The 15,365-nt window shown below is 36.4% G+C and overlaps 1 protein-coding gene across 4 annotated transcripts in view; it reads right to left on the bottom strand.

Annotated features, from left to right (window-relative positions):
• The window catches only part of LOC145987715 (uncharacterized), a 621,803-nt gene that overhangs the window by 239,525 nt on the left and 366,913 nt on the right, over window positions 1-15,365 (bottom strand). For all 4 annotated transcript variants that reach the window (XM_083122297.1, XM_083122295.1, XM_083122298.1 and 1 more), the window contains exon 4: window positions 2,524-2,602. In XM_083122297.1, coding sequence (XP_082978423.1) covers window positions 2,524-2,602 — 79 coding nt within the window. The remainder of the gene's footprint in view (window positions 1-2,523; window positions 2,603-15,365) is intronic.

The following is a 15,365-nucleotide window of genomic DNA, read 5'->3' as shown; positions in this document are numbered from 1 at the left end:
CTTGTTCTATTACTAAAATTTAGGCATAGTTTTATGCATAGAGTACATTTACTTTAAAATGTTATGTAAACAATATTATGAAATTGATATCTAGGTACGTGGTGAACTTTATGTTTTCACGTTACCTTGGCATTCTTAGTATACACTGCTACCTAATAACGTTAAGGATCCAAGTGAAGTGAGTGGTTGTGCCAGTAGAATCACTCAGAATTAAAAGGAAAAAAGTGTAGAGACGGAATCATCTTTGTCGTCAAAGTTTACTTGGTTTTTCAAAAATATTTCCCATGCAGACGAGTGGAGAAATCTTAAGGATTGACCTGCTCTGAGAAATGATTCAAATACGTTCTGTTGTGTAGAATCCTGATTCACCTGAGTCTACATATATTTTACGGTAGTGAATCAATTACTAATAGGAAGATGAATCTTATATCACATACGGAATTACTGCAGTACTTAATTTGCAATGTGACCCAAAATATTTCTTCAAATTTTCAATGCCATTCCTATTATTATGTATATATTTTTTTTCTAGTAGGCACTCTACAAGGTTTCAAACTAAAAGATAGATAACAAATCCGTTCTGATCGGATTGTACATATATCTAGCCACTGAAACATAGATAGCTTTAAAAATAAAATGATCAGCTTCGATTGAACTATTTTATAACTAATATTTGAGCCCTTTAAACAACGAATGAAAACAAACACACTTCAACCATATCAACGACCTCTCTATTAGTTTTTGGAGCACGGGAGAGAAAGGAGGGTGAGTGTAGTCTTCAGTACATATAATATTTGACTTCATATTCTAATTACTAGGTTTCCAAGTAAGACTTTTATCTTGGGTTAACTCCTGTCATACATTCTCACAATATGGTGGGCAAGATAGCACCCAGAAACTGCTAGGATCATGAAAATAGTCAACTTTACGAAAAACCGTAGAGAAAAATCAATCTTCAGAATCCATTTCTGCATAAACAGGAACAAGAAAGAATCCAACATTAAGCAAACTCCATAGCAAATATATGTAAAGTACTTCATACAGTAAAACCTCGTTAATACGGACTTCGCTTAATCCGGACAGGCAAAAGCCCCCCCAAAAAAAGCAGAATGAAAGGTTTAAATGTGGCTAGAAGTCAACAAGAAATCTTCCCAAAGAAAAGACAGAAACACTGATGAAATTCTGTTTCCCGCATACTTTATACTGTACTGTATAGTGTATTTAGGCCTATTCCCTTTAAATACACCAAAATAAACGTGTTTTGTTGCTATAAACGGAGTTTTAATGCACTTTCTACTGTTCTTTTAGGTTATTTCAGTTAATCCGGACTTCCGTTAAACCGGTCAACTTATCCTCCCATTAGTCCGGATTAACGAGGTTTTGCTGTATTAATTCAGTTCTTTCAAAATGTGAAATATTTCACTACTTATAGAAATTTCTAGTTGAAATCGTAGAGAATGGTGTTGAACTGTATGTAACAATATAATGAATAAACAGATGGGAAAGTTTTAAAATATTTTTGGATACTTGTAGGGTTAGAAGTTGAGAAATGTATTATGTAGATTGCTGCAACAGGATAGCGATCAAGTATTAATTTGTATATCAAAAAATAAACATAGACACACACACACGCACACAGCCATTTACAGTTCAAGCACCACACGTATTTTATTGGCTGTGCTAGTTATACTGTATTATGTCATTTTTATTGTCATCTTTGATTTCTCCTTTTTTCATTGTTGATACCGTGATATAAAATGGGTTCATTCTGTACTCGGAATTTTTCAACTAAATAATTTTATATTAATTTATGAAGTAATATTTATCAGGTAATATTAAAAATATTTCAAGTTTTGAAAAAGTAACTGTATGCGAGATATCTTTAACGTATTTATACAAAACATATTATCTCTCTGAAAGTTTTTCGTAAAGTGAACAGTTTTCGAGATATGAACGGGAACACTGGCTCTTGGCCAACTATCCACCATATTGTGAGAAATTTTCCAGTATGACGAAGTATGTCCAAGGTAATGATTATCCCTGGAAATGTAATGTACGGAATCTGAAATCAAATTCTCTATAGCTATACGAAATATATAATGTAGCTCTTAAGCTTCCAAACGTGTTAACAATTGGAAGTGATCTAGGGATTAACATATTATTTATTATAATGGTGTAAAAATTAGCTTCTTTCCGCTTTTCTAGTCTGTGGGAGGAGTATATTGGATATAATTGAATGAGGGATTGGTTTCGGATGCGTTTAAGTGCATCCTTTACTAGCAAGACCATGGTGCAAGAGACATTGAAGACAAAAGTGAGAAAGTGCTTCGCATACGTAACAACGCTCATTATAACACGAAAATCTGCAAAACCTTTTAAAATTAAAATATGGTGCTTACTACACCGTTCAAAAATATTATACATTTCCTTTCATTTTTACAAAAAATTCAAACACTACTACGTCTAAAACATTCCGTACACAAAAACAAAAAAAGATCATGGTTGTCCACAGAAAAAACTCACCAGTCGTTCCCGGTTTTGGCAATATTTTGCCTTTTCCTACCAGTTTGATGGGGTTTGGGTTCCGCCACCATGTTTACATCTGAAAAACATACTGCGAATTAGTCTCTCGTCAGGAAAAAAATCTCTTTGCAATAAAATATCAAAAAAATATCCCAAAGTGACACAAACACAGAGTCCTTTATTCAAAGTATTCGACGTCATTTGATCACAGCCTTGCATTGACAGAAAAAATATTTAACATTGTTTTTAAATAAGAGGTATATCATTATTAGTTTGGATAATAAACTCCTATCATGTTGTGTTTTGTATTTTTGTTATTTAGCGTCGCTTTCATGCCACGTTTGACCAATCGCGACGATGATGATGACTAATGAATGACGAACACCTACGACGGGATTTGAAACAGTGGACATTGGAAACGACATCTCAACCTACTGAACGCGCTAGACCACCCAGTGGGCTCCCATTATGTTGCGTAAATAAATGTTTGTTCATAGTGTTCCTATGTTAGGAACAAGGAAAGGATGGAATCTTTTGAAAAGGACCAATTTACAATGTAGTCAAATAAATTGTAACAAGGAGTTTCAAACACAGAATGTAGGCTGCTGGATTATACCAGCGATGGTAGGGAAATGTTTGAATAAACAAGAAAACCCTATTTGTTTTTTAAAATGGTATTTTAGAATGGTTATGATGATTAATTCACGCAACGTACGTACAAATAAATTACTAACACAAAAGTTGAAATATATGTATACCTATTGAAACCTTATCTTGTGCGAAGAATTTCCTTCTGGGAAGATAAACTTCAGCAGAACTAAAAATTAATGATGTGATTTTGTGGAAGTGAACTGACTACCAAAATTTTAATTTCGAATATAATATCAAATGTTAATTTTTTATATCAATGAACTAAGTATTTATGAAAGTTTTTCTTATCATTAAGAAACATTGGACACAAGCTACTAATTTTCAAGAAATCTGAATAAAACTAAGAGTTTTACCAAGTCTGACGACCAAACCACCGGGGATTCTTACTGGGTAATACTTAACGGCAAAGTGCTACCTTGCGACATCAAAGCGGTTAATCAACATTTCATCATTGTCAGACTTCAGAAAAATACAGAATAATATATCTTGGTTAGAATGTTTATGTCACTGCTTGAAATCAACTGAGTGAATAATCGTTGGAAAAGAGATCGACTCCAATGATGAATAAAAACAATGGAGAAGGGGATAAAACAAGTAGACTGGGCAAACAATGATTTCAAAAAAGATCAACTACATGGATGGTGAGACAATTTTGCGGAAATGAGATCGATAACAGTAGTCACTCAAGAATTAAATGTGATATTGGCTTCAACGATGGGTTAGAAATACTAAGGAAAGAGATTTTCGACAAGAATAGAGGACAAACAATGAAGAGAAAAGGGGCCAACGACAGTAGTAGGTCTAGTAGAATTGGCAAGGTTGATTGATTTAGTTTGTTTTCTGCAACTTTTGACTAATTGCGAAGATGGGGATGACTGATAATAAGATAAGGACGAGACATAAGGATGACACAACACGAGCCCTACAGCTTGTGATGATAATACTGCGAGTCCAGATGCAAGAACCTCGAGAGTCTGAAAAATGCAGTCCAGGGTGTACTATGTGGAAGGGAGGTTGAAATTTGGGTGTCCTCGGAAAAGGTTACCCCCTACACCCCACGATTTTCTGACGCATGAAGGGAAAAGTTCAACTACGTAAGTGACGAAACAATAGTGGAAATAACATGGACCACAACAATATGAAACAATTATGGGAAATAGTATCGACTACGGAAAATGATAAACAATGATTGTAATAGACATGCAATAAATGGGGATACGAATTCAGGAAAGGTTTAATAATGATGACAAATATCAACTGTTGCAGAAGGTAAACACTGATTGCATATCGGATCGACTACAATACAGAGTAACAAATGATGAGAAATAAGATCGATTATGTTAATGCTGAAAAAATGATGGAAAGGAGTCATTTCGCAATAGATAAACAATGAGAGAAAAAGAGAGATCCATTTTCAGTAATATATAAAGAATTACGAGATGAGAGATTGACTTCGGCAAAGCGGAAAGAGAGATCAAGTACAGGAATAATTAAACAGAATCGAGAAAGAGAAATCGATTTTGGCAAATTATAAACAATGATGGAAAGGAGATTGACTTCAGAAAAAGATAAAGAGTGATGGACAGGAGATTCACTTCACCAGAAGATAAACAATGATGGAAAGGAGATTGACTTCAGAAAAAGATAAAGAGTGATGGACAGGAGATTCACTTCACCAGAAGATAAACAATGATGGATAGGAGATTGACTTGAGCAAAGAAAAACAATGATAGAAAGGAGATTAACTTGAGCAAAGATAAACAATGTTAGAAAGGAGATTGACTTCACCAAAAGATAAACAATGATGGAAAGGAGATTGACTTCAGCAAAAGATAAATAATGATAGAAAGGAGATTGACTTGAGCAAAGAAAAACAATGATGGAAGGGAGATTTACTTCATAGAAGGTAAACAATGATGGAAGGGAGATTTACTTCATAGAAGGTAAACAATGATGGAAAGGAGATTGCCTACAGGAAAAGATAAACAATGATAGAGGAGATTCACTTCACCAGAAGATAAACAATGATGGATAGGAGATTGACTTGAGCAAAGAAAAACAATGATGGAAAGGAGATTTACTTCACAGAAGATAAACAATGATGAAAAGGAGATTAACTTGAGCAAAGATAAACAATAATAGAAAGGAGATTGACTTCACCAAAAGATAAACAATGATGGAAAGGAGATTGACTTCAGCAAAAGATAAATAATGATAGAAAGGAGATTGATTGCCAGAAGATATACAATGAAGGATAGGAGATTGACTTGAGCAAAGAAAAACAATGATGGAAAGGAGATTTACTTCACAAAAGATAAACAATGATGGAAAGGAGATTGCCTTCAGGAAAAGATAAACAATGATAGAAAGGACATTGACTTCACCAGGAGATAAACAATGATGAAAGGAGATTGACTTCAGGAAAAGATAAATAATGATAGAAAGGAGATTGACTTTACCAGAAGATATACAATGATGGAAAGGAGATTGACTTCACCAGAAGATATACAATGATGGAAAGGAGATTGACATCACCAGAAGATATACAATGATGGAAAGGATAGTGACTTGAGCGAAAGATAAATAGTGATGGAAAAGAGATTAACTGTAGCAAAAGATAAACAATGATGGAAAGATCGTCTTTACCAATAGCTTAGCAATGGTGGGAAAAGGAATCAACTACAATAATATGTAAATAATGATTGAAAAGGGGATCGACTACAGCAATAGTTAAACAGTTCTCGACTACAGTAATACGTAAAGAATTATGAGATATAAGATGGACTACGGGATGGGTAAATGATGGTGAGAAAATATCGCACATCAGTGAATAAAACTATGACAAATAATGCACAAGAATTTGTTGAACACAGTTGACTGCGAAAAATATTTGTGTATAAGGATCTATTTAATCCTTTAATGTAAGAAATAATATTCAACCAACATTCAAGTTCTGAAAATATTTTTGGACCAGTTTACTTCTTAAAATCCTATCTTGAAGCATCCTAGGGAAAGTATTCATCATTGTAATTTTAGTATCAGCAGTTCAAATTAATAGTTTGCGTATATTAAAAAAATAACAAAGATGGCAATGTGCAATGAAAAATTAAAAATGTAATTTTTCAGAAAATATGAGCTCTTTGCGATGATAATATGCGTTTCTGGCCAGTTTGTCCAAAATGTAATGCACGTTTTGAGGAAATAATCAAATTCAACACCAGCCTTTTCAAGGAAAAAATATGCAGTTTGTGATTGGAAAAATAACAAACCACGAATTCACCTTAAAGATCAAATAAACGACATGAAAGCACCACAACAGGCCCATGAATTGTGACGATCGTGAATTTCTGTAAAACACAATTAAATTAGTAAAAAAAACTGTAGCAGATAATAGTTCACTCTACAGTCGTCGATCATTTCTTGAGTTTTATTTAGAAATTTAGAATTGCAATTTAAGTGGCTATGATCATCTAGAAAAGTATATATTTGCATTGTAGAAAGGACTCTGTGATATGTCAAAAATACAAAATACGTTATCCATATCTAAATGGAATCTAAAAATTCAAATTAAAAAATATTTTACATAGTAAGATATATAAGTAATTTTAACAACCAGACCTATTAAGTTAATATTCTACTAAAAATAAAAATATTATCCTTAACATCAAAAAGTTGAGCGTATAAATATTTTAAGAGCGATAAACTACTCGTCGTAATTATTATACAATAAAAATTCTTGAAATAGCTTTCTATGTACTTCTCAAGAAAGTAATATTAAATAATTATTTAGGAGCAAAAAGGGGACTTGGAAATGTAAAAATATAATTTTTCCTCAATGGGAAATTCGATGTCTGTAAATAAATATTAATGGTATAAGAGTATTATTGGGAAGTAAAATATTTTATAACACTGTTGAAATCCATGCACAATGTCTCTACGTAACCATAAAAACATATTGGAATTTCCAACTTATTTGATCAGTCGTCTAGTGCTGCAATGTATATAGGGTAGAAAATACCTGGTCAACTCGCCGTATTTGTGGAAGAGCGCTCTCGTATGCACGTGTGGACTGCAGAGCGAGCAGCGGTACTCTAGCGTTGTAAAAGTGGCCGGAGGGAGAAAGTAAACGAGTCGGGAGTCTTCGCCGGTCGCGTCAATGCACTGTGCAGGCGGAAAACTCGCACCGCACGGGATCCCTAGCTGACCTCCACAAGTACAAGCGAGTTGATCAAGCCTGGTGTAGAACCTGCTATATAAAAATTTCCACAAGGACTGTAGTGGTGACGACGTGAATCTGTTTCACAGGATATCAAATGTTTTCCTAATAATGCTTTTACCAGTTGCTCATAATCATTTCAAAATATGAATATCGTTCGATGCTTCCAGTTACAAAAGACGCGCATAGAAACATGAACACTCATATCTATTTTTTCTATTCGTCGCAAATCATCACAAAACCAGTCGAAAGTCAAAGAACAAGTTACTACTCGTTCTGAAATGCAAAAATATCCAGTGATATAGAACTGCTTGGAAATGAAACAGGGACAACGCTGCTTCTTTGATTTTATTTCTAAATGGTTGTGGGTGATAAGTTTTGTTATGACATCATCTAGGTACACCGAACGGCAAAAGTAATAGTAGGCGAATTGACCATCACCATTTTGATTCAGTCTGTTTTCCACAATGTGATGACTATGATCTCAAATACTAAATCGTCAATAAGCAGAGGACAGCATCTGCTTCACATCAACAGAATCTCATTCCTTAAAGAACACGGGTTGTAAAATAGAAAAGAATTAAAATAGTGATGGACCATTTGCCTAGCATTATCTTATCCGTTGGTCGTATTAATAAAATTTTCATACGGCTATATTTCTACTAAAAATGTATGTTGACAAAATATGAGTCGTTGTATCATTGAAGACATCTATAATAATTACACCCTGACTGGGAATAATCAGATACTACAGTGTGATTTCTTTTGTTTATGTATGTAAATATCTGCAAAAAAGTATATTTACGGTTGAATTATTCATGGTCATTTATAATAATGAATGAGTAAATTGAGACCATAATTATAATATTTATTCATTTAATGTTTCTTTTATGTAGTTGAACGAGAATTGTGTTAATTTTCCAATAATTTTACTTTCTAACGTAACTTACCTGCAATGCACGAATGATAATTATAATATTATCTAGCTATAAAAAAACAGTGAAGAAAACCAAACACTGACATAAATTATTACAGTAACATAGCATGTATTTTAAGTATATATTTAATAAACATTTTGTACGTAAAATATAATCTTATTAAGTAAATATTGGAAGAAAAATATTTAAGGGAAAGCATTCTAATTTTTGGCACAACAGAACCACACATATACAGATATTTACACATCCGAAATTAACTGTGAGGTGTATTTTGCACCACACTGACACATTACGTGGTCCATCACTTGAATACAATGCATAAGAGCAAATGACACCTCGCATATCAAAGTGACGTGGCACGTTGCTTATGCCTCAGGAATAGTTAGAGATACCATTAGTTAAAAACTGCTTGAAGCTTTCCTGGCCACAAACGAAGAAATTTTCTCAGAATATCAGCCAGGTCAGTTCCAGATATTCTTCCGAAATTTCGAGAACTAACTTTGGTCTCGTTTTCTGGGATTCAAGTGCAGTGGAAAGAGAATTCACTGTTTGGATTGTAGATGGCGGGCTGGTCGCGTGCAGCGTCTTCTCTGCAGTCCGCACCCTTCATTAAACTATAAATATCTGAATATTGGTGTAGCATTAGCTTTAAAAAGCTTGGAAACTTATCCAGAACTGACCTAGCTAATATCCCGACTGAATCTCTTAAATACCAACAGTTAATTTATGCTGTGCGCTGTCACCAAGTTAACAATTCACATAGTAAGTGCCACAAAAATTATTGTTTCCCTTTAAACACATTTTAAACAGTGTTACAAGTTAAAACATCTACTATATGAAATGCATTTTTAGTGCACCTTCTGTGATTTTTCCTGACCTCGTTTATGCATAACAAACGAGTGTATTCTGCACTGATTGTTCGTGTAACTACATGCATTATATATGAAATGAATTTTTCAATGCAGTCAACCGCAAAAAAAACAAAAAAAAACTAGAACACATAGTTCCTTAAATACTCACTTGCCACTTGTATTGCCTAGCTCTAAGGCAAGGAGCGAACTTCAGTACCAATTTTTCCTAGAAAGTACTACTATCGACGTATAGTTAGGCAATACAAGTGGCAAGTGAGTATCTCAGGACTTACGTGTCCTATATTTATTGCGGGTGACTACGTTTAAAATTGATTTAATATATAACGCTTGTAGTTACACGGATAATTAGTAGGAATTTAAACCACCAATACTTGTAATTTTTCACACCCAACTGGACATATTCAAAGGTTCACAAACTTGTATGTTACTCAACCCAGTTTGCAGAAGATGGTTGCATATTCAACTAGGCGTGATATCAGAGTTGTAAAATGAGAGACCATACCACACGCGAGGCTCAATATTCTCCAGCTGTTGCCTTTCTCTCTTTCTACCTCTCTCTCTCTCTCTCTCTCTCTCTCTCTCTCTCTCTCTCTCTCTCTCTCTCTCTCTCTCTCTTTCTCAACAAACTTTAAATTTGAACGCTAAAATCGAATACGTGCGCCTGGATGTCTATGCAACACACCAGCATCTCCTGCACGTTGGGTTGCCTATTACTTGAAATCCCTTTTCGCCTTCTTCTGCTCGCCACTGTTATCATGGTGCACTTGGGAACATGGTAGATGAAACATAAGGATGCAAAAACTGTCTTGAACGGTGTTTAGATTTTCCTGCGGATTAAAAATATTGTGAGTAAAAAAAAACAGCGCGCAAAAAACTGAACAAGCCCCCACCCCCTTACAAAAAAAACAAATTTACGCACGCTATTCGTTTTATGAGGAGTTTTATCGAGGTGGAACTGCGAATTAGAAAAGAAATTAAAAGAGTCGTGGAGAGTAAATCAGGGAATAACTCTGTTAGCGTCCTGTGCGCCTGGAAGATGTGGCCGTTGGATATTGCACCGTAATTCACGATCTGGCCTAGGAAAATTGTTCCCCGGAACTGCTAGCGAGTTCCTAGTAATGTACGTTTTAACTGGGATTAATAAAAGAAGCCCGTATTTTAGTTGGGGGGAGACGGGGGCATCCAGGGCCGCGCGACTTCACTGGATAGCAGGGTGCCGGCAGGTCGGATAGAGAACGGTAAGGGAAGAGAAGGGGTGAGATAGGGGGGATAGCGATTTCGATACCTGGTCTGCTTCTTACTGCAACAAGCTGCACAGAACCAGCAACCATGGGCTTAAAATATACTAAATGTTACCGCAAAAACGTGGTCGATCCTATTTGCCCCGTGTCGCTGAATGCAAAGGAAGTACTGAAGGAATTTGTGTGCAATTTTCACCCCATTACGTAGTTTCAATTATAGGCAGCCGTTTGCGTGCGCACTACTTTGTGTTTTGCGCATAGCCCTCGGCCTGCATCCGGGAAACACTCAACACCGAAATTCTCGTAACCGCTTGCCATGTTGTTTCGCATTTCAATTTGCGAGAAAGGATCAACTTTGTACATTCTAATGTAAGAATTTCCCCAAATGCAACGTCTCGAATTCGGAGGGAATTTTGCGATTTTGAAAATCGTTTCGAGAACAATTCAGAATCATCGTCGCTACTACGCCTTCTGCACTGTCAAAAGTTAACGTAAAATTTACACTATTCTACCGTTAAAAATTTAACTGTCTCGCCTGTTAATTTTAATAAAACGGGATGCAACCGCTTTCTACACATACCCTGTTATACATAGCGTATATTATACGAGTATATATATATACATATACATACACATACATACATACATACATATATATGTACATATACATACATACATACACACACACACATATTATATATATATATATATATATATATATATATATATTGTATATCTTACGGTTGAACCGATACAGATAGCAGTGGTATCCGTATCGGAAAGAATCGGTTGGTTTATTTATTTATCGGTTTATTTTCCGATACAGGCCGATACTTTTCCTGCAATTTGATCACGTGACACTTTTGTGGAGTCTAATTATCCTGTAAGTTATGCAAAATTGAAATTTCCATTGATTTTGTACCCATATTATGTGAAATACGGTATTTTGTGATTACATAACAGGCGTTTTATAATCTGATGTAATTTAAAAATATTTTAAAGTAGAACTGCTAAATTTATGCTCATAATTGGAGTGGAATACTTAAACACTAATATTAATCAATGTTTTGAACAATTGTTACAATTTACAAGCATCGGTAGTGGTGAGAATCCGTAAGAGTTTCAAAGTAATATCGGCTCAGTCCTAACACATAACACACACATAACTGGAAAACTTTGGAATTTAAATTTGAATATCTTATCTTGCATGAAAATAGATAGTACAAAGTTCTTACTGTAAAGTTTTAGCTGGAGTGATTCCCTAAAATGTCTGGGATTTTCGTTTCTTGGTCCTAGAATGCAGTCTAGGCAAATGGGACCAGAACTTCAGTTCGTCGCCTGACATGAAGTTAGATTGGCTTCATGCACAAAACTGGCATATCACAAGCAGAATTGCACCAGTGAAGAGGAGTGGTTTCTTGCCCTCTGACAGCCTAAAACTTACAGAAATTTCTCCGCATTTTTACCACACCAGCAAGTTTACTATACCGCGTTTGTTACAACCTGTCCCCTTTCCCGCGCTAGGGAGCGCTCAACAATTTCGGTGCCAGGAAAAAATCGTCTGCTGGGCAGCGAGGAGCGAATGGAAGCCAGAAGAGAGGCGCTTACGTAGACGCTGTTGCGACGTTGCGTATTTTAATTGGCTGCCTGGCTTTGACTTTCCCCAGCACCGAGAAAAGCCAGGGAGCAACTAGGGTAAAGTTCGACCTTCGCAGTGACTGCACGTGGGCCCCAAAGTCTTATTCTTCTTAAGGTATACAGGCACTAACTCAATGTTGAAAATATATGTGAAGATCAGGAATAGGTCTGCGCTAGTATGCAGCGAACTTTTGCAACCCTACATGTAGAAAACTACCAAGTTTTTTCCTTAGATAAGAAACAGAAACAAATTACGGTTTTCATTAGATTCTCCCTTGTAGAAACATCAATTTGCTTCACTGGCCTAATGCCCCCCACTCCCACACACACTAGCTACCTTAACGATTCGGACCATTCTTATCCTCCTGTATTGTAGAATACTTTCAAAGGTCGACTCATTATTTTTCTACTGAAGTTTCCTCGCTCGAACCCCGGCCTGGCCCTTTGGGTTTCCTATCTGTGGTTTCTTCACCAATTTTACCCAATGTTCCTCATCGTTGCCATTGTTCAATAACATGAAAATTCGACGCCAAATACGAAAAATACAATAATAATCGTATTATTCTCATGTCCCGTTTCTAACTCTTCGGTAGGCCGCCACACATTCACAACCTCAGCCTGTGGAGATGTGGTGAGCACCACACGCCGGCTGCTAATATCTCACAGGGTTACCCCCAAGTACCTAATTATGTTCTTAGTTTCTTGCATTAAATAAAAGCAATACTGATTGTGATTTGCAGAAGCCAGCCTCAGCCGCAGAGTGGTTAGCGTAGTGCGCTACGAATGTTGGGGGTTGTGGGTTTGTATCAGGGTAATTCATTGATGTTTCATTGGGTTGGTATCATCGTTCAATTGATGCTCCTCATCGAGATTATAAAAAAGAATAATAGAAATATACTCGGGGTTAAACCGAAAGCACATACACCACTACACGTTTTCCATGTACTCATTTCTTGTGACCAAACGTTGCAACTCAACTAAATCAAACAAGTCACTTTCTGGGAGGAAACTGAAAGCAAATCGAAGCAAGAAAGATTCCAACAATCGATTATTTACTTTGAACGGACAGGAAACGGTAATAAAAAGTTCTGCGGGCTAAAAATGATCAGCGGATGGAGGAAAATGAAAAGGAAGATAGAGTTTATAGCCTTTTAAAGATTACAAATCCGTTTCCGGAAAATGACTTCCGTTGCAGCTTTTCCTTTCCCTAAACAAGCAGCCTTTCCGCCATCGAGAGAAAGAGAGAGAAGAAATCTCATCTTTCGAAACTTCGAGAGATCTTCCCGCCGAACTGAACCGGGAGATGTTCCGAATGGCACTTCAAGGATTTTTCACTTGTAGTGTTTGATTAAAGATGCAGTGTTCTGATCATTCAAGTAACGTAAGGTGTTGACCATATGGATCGATACAAATATTTTCAAGACAACTTGGGGTATTGGATGCTGTCAACTTGTAGCATGTTTAGGATGATTCTTGGACATTATCTTATGGCCTCGGTGCTCCAAAATAAACACACTTGATGGGCACACAGTCGCGCAACCTTGGCGAAAATTTGAAACTTTGTTCTCGCAATTTTTAATCGCCAACTCGCCCATTTCTTCACGCAAACATTTGGTTAAAGATATTTCCAGAATATGGATGAAAATTTTTATAGAAACTATGAACTATTTCCGTGGAGCAAAAGAATTTGAGAGCCAACGCCTATCAAGCGGCTTTTCGTCGGGTGACGTGTGGTCAGCGAATCGAGCCTCATTGCCGCTGTTTTCTGGCTAGAAAACTACAAAAGTAATTCTTAATTACGTCGCAAGTTAACTGACAATAGTAATGAATTACAGTTAATAATTTCAAAAAGTAAGTAGTCACTGTAAGCGTTTATCTAAAATATTAACCGTTGGTTGCAAATGCGTTACGGAGAGGTATTTTCTGTTCGGTGAAAGAACTAAGGCTAAACAAATGCACGTGGCTTATGAGAAATCCTGCTTGATCAAAAGGTAGCTGTGCAGGAATATTACTGTATGTATGGACAACACCACACCACTCAACGCAGCTGCTATACAAGGTCTGTTCCAAGAGACAAATTCTGCAAAAATCGTTCTATTGAAGCTAGGTTCAAATACATTTAATATTCTTCAAAATAGGATCCGTAAGCGTTCATGCAGCGGTTCCAGCATCGCTCCCACTCTTTCAGAGCACTCGTCGCGGCTTGTCGGACCTTTTCAATCGTCCCAAAACGGTGTCTTTTCAGGTAGAATTTGAGCCTTGGGAAAGAAGAGAAGTCAGCCGGGACAAAGCCTTCGCCAGAAATTCCCTCACTTGCAGTGATGAGTAAGATGGCGCTTTGTCGTGGTGGAGAAACCAGGTGTCCGCATGTTCATATCTTCCGAAATGATACGATGCATACCCGATTTCGGCAGCCCCACCTTATCTACGATTAACCTCACACTCAAACGTCGGTCAGAGTCTGAAACAGACTCTGCTTTGAGTCACATGGTCGGCAGTTCTGGAAGTTGATGCACGCCCTGAGGTTGTTCGTCCTCTGCTTCTTCTTCTTCTTTCAACGCCTTGTACCGCCTGCACACTTGTGACGCAAACTTTTATCGCGTTGCATTTTCGACCGTGGCGCGACACTAAAACAGATTCTCACTTTGCTGGCGATCCGAACGGCTCGGAGGCAATTAAGTTACGTCAGACTAGATGACTTCCCCCACCAACTGCCCCGCCCGCCCAATAGATCTATCCCTCGACACTCCTGACTTGCAATAAAAGAAATGTCTAATTACTTTTGGGACAGACCTTGTATTGAAGCTGTTGGACCTTACATTGTGAACTGGACAGTCACGACTAGAGCATAACAACACCCGAACTAACACTTTTCACGGTAGTCACGTGATTGTTTTGTTCACATTAACTTCATTCTTTCAGCGGATGGAGAATGGTTACTTGCAAAGCCTGCTGAAATTGTTGAGATCAGGTAACCGGAAGGATGGACCATGTAACGACCGCCATGTTAGGCAGATTTCAGTTGTATATTGGCATTTATCTTATACGTATACTTTCAAGTTAAGAACTTGGATTAAATTATTTATACTTAATTGTTTGCATAACTCATGTATATATTTACGTTTTATCTTATGTTATAATATTATTCGCGTATTTTTGCAACATTTATTCAGAATTTATAGGCAAATAATTATCCCAAATAAGATATGCAACGTTTTCATTGTTTTTCAAATCCAAAATGGCTAGGATTATTATTATTATTATCTTTCACGCAAATTTTGTTGTT

The sequence above is a fragment of the Lepisma saccharinum genome, chromosome 5, assembly GCF_977018435.1.
Source record: "Lepisma saccharinum chromosome 5, izLepSacc3.1, whole genome shotgun sequence".
Taxonomy (NCBI): Eukaryota; Metazoa; Arthropoda; class Insecta; order Zygentoma; family Lepismatidae; genus Lepisma; species Lepisma saccharinum.
This window is presented reverse-complemented; position numbering and strand designations above follow the sequence as displayed.